The 8854-nt window shown below is 43.6% G+C and overlaps 1 protein-coding gene across 4 annotated transcripts in view; it reads right to left on the bottom strand.

The window, feature by feature from the left end:
* Positions 1-223: 223 nt before the first annotated feature.
* UNC13D (unc-13 homolog D) overlaps positions 224-8854 on the bottom strand; it is a 707512-nt gene continuing 698881 nt past the window's right edge. For all 4 annotated transcript variants that reach the window (XM_086930728.1, XM_086930726.1, XM_086930727.1 and 1 more), the window contains 2 exons: positions 4347-4552; positions 224-1875 (listed from right to left, as the gene is read on the bottom strand). In XM_086930728.1, the coding sequence (XP_086786854.1) occupies positions 1766-1875; positions 4347-4552 (316 nt within the window). In that variant the 3' untranslated portion in view covers positions 224-1765. The remainder of the gene's footprint in view (positions 1876-4346; positions 4553-8854) is intronic.

Genomic DNA, 8854 nt, shown 5'->3' with positions numbered 1-8854 from the left:
CAAATCAACATAACATACGTAAAGGTTGTAGCCTACAGGCTCATAACAAGATATTTGAAGGGTCGTCTCACCCATAATCTATCATGGCATGGTTCCTCATAGGCAACCTCTCACACGGGAGTAGGACAGTGCCACTCCAGTGGACTCAACCAAATAAAATGGCAGTTCTAAGATATATACTTTTTCTCGTCCAGATTAAAAGTTCAAAATAATTAGGGGTATACCGAAAGGAGATTCCTTTATTAATGGTTACCCCTGGGCTTACTTAAAATCAGAATTGTTGAATAAGGGTACAACATAATGGTTCACCTAACCACTCAAGAATACCAACATGTTTTGCTGTAACAATAGTGCCAAAAAGGTCAGAGGTCTTCGTAAGGGTCAAAGAACTCCCTATCCACATAGCATACGAGTTACACGCAAAAACACAGCGACTATGCTCTCATGCCATTGGGATGTCCATCATGATATAAACCCAATTTGTGGAAACTACGGGCTTCATGGATTAGAGCAAGAGGCGTCTCCTCTGTAGTCACACATTCGTCTTTTAGAGTAGAGGAAGACGTGGTCTATTTAACCCCATACTGGGCTCATGACATAGGGAATATGTACAATGCTCATATGTTGTTGAATTTATGGCATGAGGCAAAGGTATTGTTATGTCACAAGGTGAAGCCATTGCTATGGGGGAAGTTCGCAGGTACAATATTTCTTATGGCAGAAAATATGAGTATCAAGGGTGTCTTAATTCGTGGGTATGGTGGTATCATAATGATGAGGAAGAGCAATGCAATATTAACAGAAAAAGAATTGGGATATCACAACTGTAGGTCTTACCCTGTCATATGCTGTGGGGATCACATCAACAAGCACAAGGCTGGCCTTGTAAAACCATGTGGTATTCAGCAGTTTAATGATGATAAATCTAGTGCTGCCATGTGCCGAGTGTCAGATCCTTTGATCATGATGTAAGGCTTAGGGTGCGCTTTAGATAATCTACACATTACAACTTTCCTCATTAGGGTGTTTCAAAGATGCACAAACAATACAGATACGCTTTAGATAATCTACACATTACAACTTTCCTCATTAGGGTGTTTCAAAGATGCACAAACAATACAGATAGATCCTATATAACTAGTTAGTGTGAGGGAGCTCACAGGTGGCCATATGTGAGAAGGCATTGTCAAGGTCTAAAAGGCAAATGATTTTCGAAACGCGATTAAGTCAGTCAAATGGTCTTCCAAACATTCTCACAGAGGTCTTGAACCATCACATGGTGCTCCAGAAAGGATTCATGTATTTCCGATAAAGAAAGAGATAATCTTTCAGTGAAAATATGTATTATGGTCCTGTTATATTAATCTAAATAGTCAATTATCAAAAGACTACGCAGTCGTAAAGCTTGCTCTCCTTGGCATCAAATAATCTGTACTGTAAAGATCTGAGACTCCCAGACTTTTGAGGTTCTTGATTGACAGAAAAATATCTTACATTAACAATAGGGCTGCAGAGTGCATTTCAATTCTCTCCGTACCCAGAACCGACCATGTATTTGATCTCATTGTCCAGTCTCCTCTGTCCTGCTCCTCCAATGACCTTGACTAATACAGTCGACCGGTGTCATGTCACTAGGTGCGTAGCACTACAACTATGTGGCTTTTAAAAGCAGGTTCAGTAATGTTTGCTCTGGACAGCATAGTTAAATTCAGGAGCATCCCAAAATTACAATGTGTCAAAGCCTCTCTCCAGTCCAGAATGGATGCTACCGCTTGCCTTCTAGGGACTGCTTCGCACGTTGTTTCCTCAATTTCACAAATGCTTGTGCTTCTTTATCTGATTTTCGCAATTCCAAAAGCTTTAGGATGTGGTCTCCTGCAGACAGGGAGGAAAAACAGCCATTAGACAGCACCAGAAAAAAATGTTTTGGCAGTAAACAGTGATATTTTAAGAATGGAGAAGTCAAAGGTACTGCAGGGTAAAACCATGTAACTGTATGACTATCCATTCTTGGCCATAAAGTGTAAAGCCAAATTAAGTCAAACTGACCACCTAAGTAGCATACAGTGTAGTGGCGTGGAATGGCGCAGAACGTAATATACAGTGGAGTGGTGTAGAGTGTAGTGGCATACAGAGGAGTGGCACAGAGTGTATTATTGCTGAGTTGACTGGCGTACATTGGAGTGGCATACACTTGTGTGGCGTACAGTGCAGTAGCGTACATTGGAGTGGCATACCGGTGATTAGCGTAGAGTGGATATGTGTAGAGTTCAGTAGCGTACACATGAACAGCATAGAGTGGTGTATTGAGGAGTGATGTAGAGTGGAACAGAGTACTTGATTGTCATGGTGTACAGTGGAGTAGTGTTAGTAGACTGCTGTAGAGTGGAATATTGCAGCATGGAGTAGCGTAGAGTGGCATAGCATAGAGTGGAGTGGGGTAGAGAGGAGTGGTGTTGAGTGGAACAGCGTGTTGAGCGGTGTACAGAGGAGTGGTGTACAGTGGACTGCCCTTGAGTGGAATATCGTAGCATGGAGTGGCGTAGAGTGGAATAGCGCTGAGTGGCGTAGAGCGCGGTGACACAGAGTCAAATAGCATGGAGTGGCGTAGAGTGGAATGGTATAGAGAGGAGTGGTGTAGGTATAGAGCGGAGTGGTGTACAGTGGAGTGGAGTGGCATAGAATGTAGTGGAGTGGTGTGAAGTGGCGTAGAGTTGAGTACCGTAGAGTGGAATAGCATAGAATGGACTGGGATGGAGTGCTGTAGAGAGGTGTGGTGTAGGGTGGAGTGGCATAGAGTGAAATGGGGTTTGGTGTGTTAGAGTGTAGTTTAAAGAGGCATAGCATGAACCTGGCTGAACTGATGTAGCATAAATTCTGACAGGAACATAGATTATGGGGTGGAAAGAGTAATTTCTAGTATGAGCTGTAAACTGGTTAAGTTGAGTTAGTTATCAATGACAAAACAAGTAAATATTGAGCTGTATAACTATAACTTTAGTATTTGTAATGTCTGTGTAGTTTAAGTTTGGTGTGTACAAAAAGAAGAACGTTTTCCTAACTAATGAGTCTCACCATGAGAAACATGCTGCTTTTTGTGTCAGGTTACAAGTGAATTCTCTGGTCAGTGCATGCATGAGAGGTTTTAGCAGTCACAGTAGGGAGGCATTGCTTTTTGAAGCAGCATATTCAAACAAGGGGTGGCTTGTCAACACATCAAAACACATGTCCTGTATTGGTTTTAATGTAATACACTATAACTCCCAGTATTCCTTGGATATAAACATGCTCAGCACCCTGGAACCCTGAACTCCAAAGGGCTTTAAGTGGTGACCGTTGTTCTTGGTTCCTTACATCTGCTTGCTGTTCTTCTGGACCTTCTCTTTTATTTTGATTTTGGCCCTTGTGGTAATCCTCGTGATTTGATGGACTCTTTACTCTCTTTTGAACACATTCTGACTTGCTACCTTTTAACCCATGTTTTTGTTTTGACTATATTATTTATGTTTTCTGGGAATAAGTGTTTTTGGTTTGTCAACAGTAATAGAACTTTTTCTGTCTGCTGTTGGACCACAATAACTGTACGAAATATTGTTCAAAGGATTTTACTTCTGTCAATCTGCCACTCTTGTCCAACACAGTCAACTAGCGTAAGTCTGTACACTCCAAACAAATTAGCTTACAGCCAACCAACCCTAACCAACTATCTCAGGTCTATCCAGTTCAAGCCATGCAGCTTAAGGCCTTTCAGCCCATATCAACTAAGTTAAAATTCAGCCAATCAGTTTAAAACTCATCAAGCACAACTTAACCTGCTGATTGTCCACCAAACAGCCTAGTAGTTTAAAAGTATCCAACCAAAATCAACATCCAAGATAACAATACCAACCATCCTACTCATTTTGTAACAAACGCCTCCGGAGTTAGGGCCCATCTGATACACATCAGTGTAAGGCTCCTTAAACCCATCGGATTTAAGGCCCTACTGATTAGACCCAAACATTCTGTGGATTAATACCGAGAAACAACCATATGAAAGACCAGTCCTTTCAGAGTCCAAAGAGTAGCATTACAGAGCATGTGCTCCAAAAGAAACATGTTCACAGTATTACTTGGCAGACTGCAGCACAGAAGACTAAATACCCCCCCAAGAAATCAAAAATCCAGTATTACAACTGCTATAAACACTCAAAACATCAGTAACAAAAGGTCAACCAGTGCAAATATATGTTGCGACGGAGAAACCTAGGAAAAATACATAGAGTGAACTTCATTTGGTAAGAAAACATGCTGGCAGAAGTGCACAGAGAAACATTAAATGAAGCAGACAAAAGTATTTTATGTACCAGTAGGCTGGGGGTGTATCAGTGGCAGGCGAGTCTGGCTGACTTGGAATGTGTTGTCTGTTTGGTCCTCTCCTTTCAAGCCAGGTAGGTCCTTTATGGAGATGAAGACTTCTCCCTCCAGGTCATTAAACCCAAGTGTGTCATAATCGAAGACTGTGAGCATGATACAGGCCCCCTCATGCTCACACTGCTCGGGTGTGACCAGGCTGATGGAAGAAACACAAGCAAAAACCCTAATAAAATAATCTGGCAATAAAAGAAAATCCATTATTTTCCACGTTTTTGCACTACATTTACTTAATCCATGCACATTCAAGTTCCATAAACTGGGAACACAAGACAGATTTTTTGCAGCACTTCAACAGGAATATTTTTCCCTTTTCCACTGAACCTAGCATAACATTTTATTTAAAACATTGTGGAACAAAACCAATAAACAAATGCCCAATGAATTTCAACTACAAGTACTCAGAATCTCACATTACTACTTCCAAAAAATCGCCATCATCAAGCATTGTCTTCCTTTTCAACTGCTTACTGGAAACAGTTAGTAAACCCTCCCAGGCATTTCTACTAATTGATTTGTACTAAGTTTGTGTAGGTTTTGGCAAGATAGCCAAGATGTGTCTGATAAACTGCAAATCGAGGTGTGGACTTCTGGTATAAACATAACGTCTCTCTTGGTGATAGAACAGCCTGCACATAGGACCTGGGGAGGGGTTCCTGTCTTTACTCTTCACTGAAGGGGATACATTTTTGAGATTACTATGTCATTTCTTACCAGTCTGAAGTTCCTAATTTACACACAAGAGATACCAAAATCAGTAAAAGAAACATGCTGTTAAAGGAAATTAAAATTATTGGGTAAAGCAGATTAAAGTTTCATTCAGGGTGAAGCTTCAATCCCCAGATACCGGAATATATCTTCATTTGAAGAAGCAATTCTATCAGATTATTGCTAGCTGTCCATTTATGGAAGCTGCTCCTGCTGGTCTTTTCTGCAAACTACTCCCATGTGGAGTAGGCTGTCAAGTTCATTTAGGGGCAGGTGATTTGGCAATTCATCTGCCTTCCATTTAGTTTGGATAGTACTCCAGAGTTTTCTACTAAACTACTCAAACCAGTAACGATTTGGCTGACAAAAAGTGGTATGGGTTTTCATATTTAAACAAAATTTTGTATCACAATCTTTATTTATTCAGTATTCTTATATATCACACTCGAACCTGTAGGTTTAGTTTGGTGCTTTACATGGCACATTAACCCTACAAATAACCAATTTAGAAAACTGCTAGAAACCTAAACAGATGGCACAGTTCTTGGAAGAGGTGAGTGTGACCTTCTGAACACTAAGATTCATAAAAAAACGAACCAAAAGGGGGAGGAGCCAAGATGGCGATCGGAGTAGAAGCGTAGGCTCCCCGCTCCGCAAGCCCTCGAGCCCCGCACTGAAATCCTGGTCATTATCCTGGGATTGCGCTGCAGCGGGGTGCCGGTGTATGCGCGCTGTCATCACTCGCGTTCTCCCGAGGTCTCTCCCTGCCTGGTAACCGGAGATATTCACGAAGTTGTTTGGCGGTCTCCACGGCCCTGGAGCCGGGACCTCCGCTGCTAAACACCGCCGGGTGCTAATTGATCAACAGCGGCCAGCTGGGCCTGGGCAGAGCTGGTCCTTCGGGACGCATTGACTGCCAAAGGGGAAAGGGAAAAGAATTTCTCTGCCGGAGCGCTGCTTATCACAACACGTGACCGGAGTGCATCCTCGAGGTGGGGGCTCACTGGGAATACTAATTATTTGCGAAATGCTGGAGGTGAGCTGTATCGACCCCATTTTCGGACTTGCCCGGCTTTTGCGGGCCACTCCCGAATTTGCCCCAGCCTTGAGTCGAAGAGGGAATGGCTATTACCGAAGATCGCTCCTTAGAAGCGTGCCTTGTTGGCATTTGTAACTTGGACTGCAGCCTGCCCGTGCCGACCTCGCCCCCATTTTATCATCATTCTCCCGACAAGGTGGAAATGCCTGATGGCTCCCTGAACGGGATGGAGTGCATTAACCTGCCTATCGATGAGCTGTGTGATGGGGAGCGCGAGTCACCTCGTAATGCTGAGATGTGGGGACTACAGCCTGCGCTGTCCTGTGGCGCCGTTCTTTCTGCTCTTGGTGGCCTACGGTCTGCGTGGAAGGATGGTTCCCGAGAGTTGGGAAGGAAGCTAGACAACATTGCGCTCACACTGGGGCGATTAAGGTTGGACTGCTCCCAGGTGTGCGACGATTTGCCTTTGCCTGTTCTTGAGGGGGCTACTATGGTTCCACGTGAGGGCAAAGGGGAGCGGATTATCCCTGACTGTGTTAGTGCCTGCGGACAGCCGTCCGCCAGCTCCTGCTGCGCTGAAGGGTTCCTCTCTCAGCTGAGGATTGAGACTTCGTCCGTCGTATCGCCACTATTGACTCGGACAATGTTTTTGCAGCTGTTAGCTCCCGTGACTGCCTCCTCCTTTCATGCCCTACTTTCCTTGCTGTGGAATGCGTATCATCGGGCGGAACTGGGGGTGATGTTCGTCGGTGAAGATGGATCTATTGGTGACTGGCGACGTCCATTTTGTATTTGCATGCCACTCCTCTGCCGTGCGTGGACATCTTGTTCCTTTGTGTTGGATGGGACGGGCTTTCCTCAGTGGCCATGCTTAGAGGGACTCACACGAACAGGCCAGGGCTAAGTGGTTCCCTTTCACAATTGATGATTGCTTGGCTGGCGGAGGATCGGGTTGGAATGTTCCTATGACACATTTAGCTGCGCAGTATGTGATAACTCTCCCCATTCATTACCGTATCATTTGCTTGCTGTTGTTGACTTTTGGTCTTGGGATGGGGAATAAACTCGTGGCAGGGGAGACCGGGAGCACATATGGATGGCCCTCCTCCGGTTTTATAAGATTCCTTTTTCTTCCTTTCTTTTTCATTTCTGTGTCTATATTTCGGGCACTCTTTTTTGGGCGACAGGCACACTGCTAGGGGGGGGTAGGCCGTAGCCTCTGCACACGTGTAGGGTGGGGGGTGGGGGGGGTTTATTTTGTCCGTTTTAAGTTCCTATGGGCCTTTATTTCTTCTCTCTCCTTTTCTTAATTCTTTTTATCCTTTTATTTCTTTCTTTGGGTCAGCAGGGTGGCTCGGTATGGGGTGGGTAATGACCGGCACGAAACATAATTTGTGGGTTTTTTATCCTTCATATGTATCCTTGTGCCGCCAATCTGATTATGTTTCTCTGCTCGTTTGATATCCTCTGGTAGGCATTGCCCACTCCTGCCCTCGGTGGACTGTATGGACTCTGATCCTTCTTAGTTTCTAAACTTTAAAATGTACCTTAAAATTTTTTAAATGAACCTTAATTCCTCCTGTTTCTCAGCAGTCTGATAATCTCCAGTGTAACTCGGAATGCTTGCTATTTTATATTGAGGTACTGCTGAGTCACCGTATAACTTGCATAAGTGCTTAAACTGACGTCGAGGCCGGCCGGATGGTTGTAGGCCCGTAATTGTTTGCTGATACTGCACAATAAAGGTTTTTAAAAATGTAAAAAAAAAAAAAAACGAATTAAAAGTAAGTATTACTCCCTCTACCATTTACATTATTGGGCTTTGAGAATATCTTCTAGAAAGCAATCTTATACTCATACATGGCCCCAAAGAACAAACAAAGTAGGAGTTAGGAAGGTTGTTCTCTTTAAAAAAACACATTCCACGTAGAGACTTCAACCACAGTTGTGACCTGTTCTCATGTTCCAACAAGCGATAGATCTAGGACCTACACACTTTTAACAACTGGAAGATATTCAGGCAAACGCATTATGAATGGGATTCTCCTCATGAGTTTTGCTTCATGAACCCAGCAAACAGATAGCTCTAACTGCAAGGCAAGTATTAATAAGAGCCCAACATTGTTTTACGAGTCAGACATTAGTTGCTTAGGGTGGAGTTTCCTATGTTAGGCAGTTCAAACAAGGGAACTTTGCTCTCCAGAAAATAAGTGACTACACTTCAATCCCATGTCATCTCATGTGGGTTCATTTGGTGTTCAAATATTGATCTAGGACAAGATTCTGTTTTGTCATAATGTTGAAGGTGGACAACCTCTCCTCAGTCAGATACATAAATCTTCCGGAGGGTAGGAAGCCCAACACTGTCAGACAGTATGCACTTTTGGCAATCGGTCACCGAATGAGAGATTTAAAAACATGCAATTTACATCTTAGACCAATGTGCTGTTTTTTTCAAGAACTTAAAACATTACAGCAAAACCCAAAAGATTTCATAATTACCCATGCCCCACTGCCAGGACCCTTCCTTGGTGCAGGCGGAAGCCAGCTCTATTTCTTTGCCCCTGCCTGGCGGGAGCATTTTTTTTTATTCTGCTGGGCAGGAGCAAAGCAATGCTCTCTGCCCACGAGAGTGCAGGCAGGAAGTTGGATTCATATTCCCTGCCTGCACTCTCGAGGGCAGTGGACATGACA

The sequence above is a fragment of the Lissotriton vulgaris genome, chromosome 7, assembly GCF_964263255.1.
Source record: "Lissotriton vulgaris chromosome 7, aLisVul1.2, whole genome shotgun sequence".
Taxonomy (NCBI): domain Eukaryota; kingdom Metazoa; phylum Chordata; class Amphibia; order Caudata; family Salamandridae; genus Lissotriton; species Lissotriton vulgaris.
This window is presented reverse-complemented; position numbering and strand designations above follow the sequence as displayed.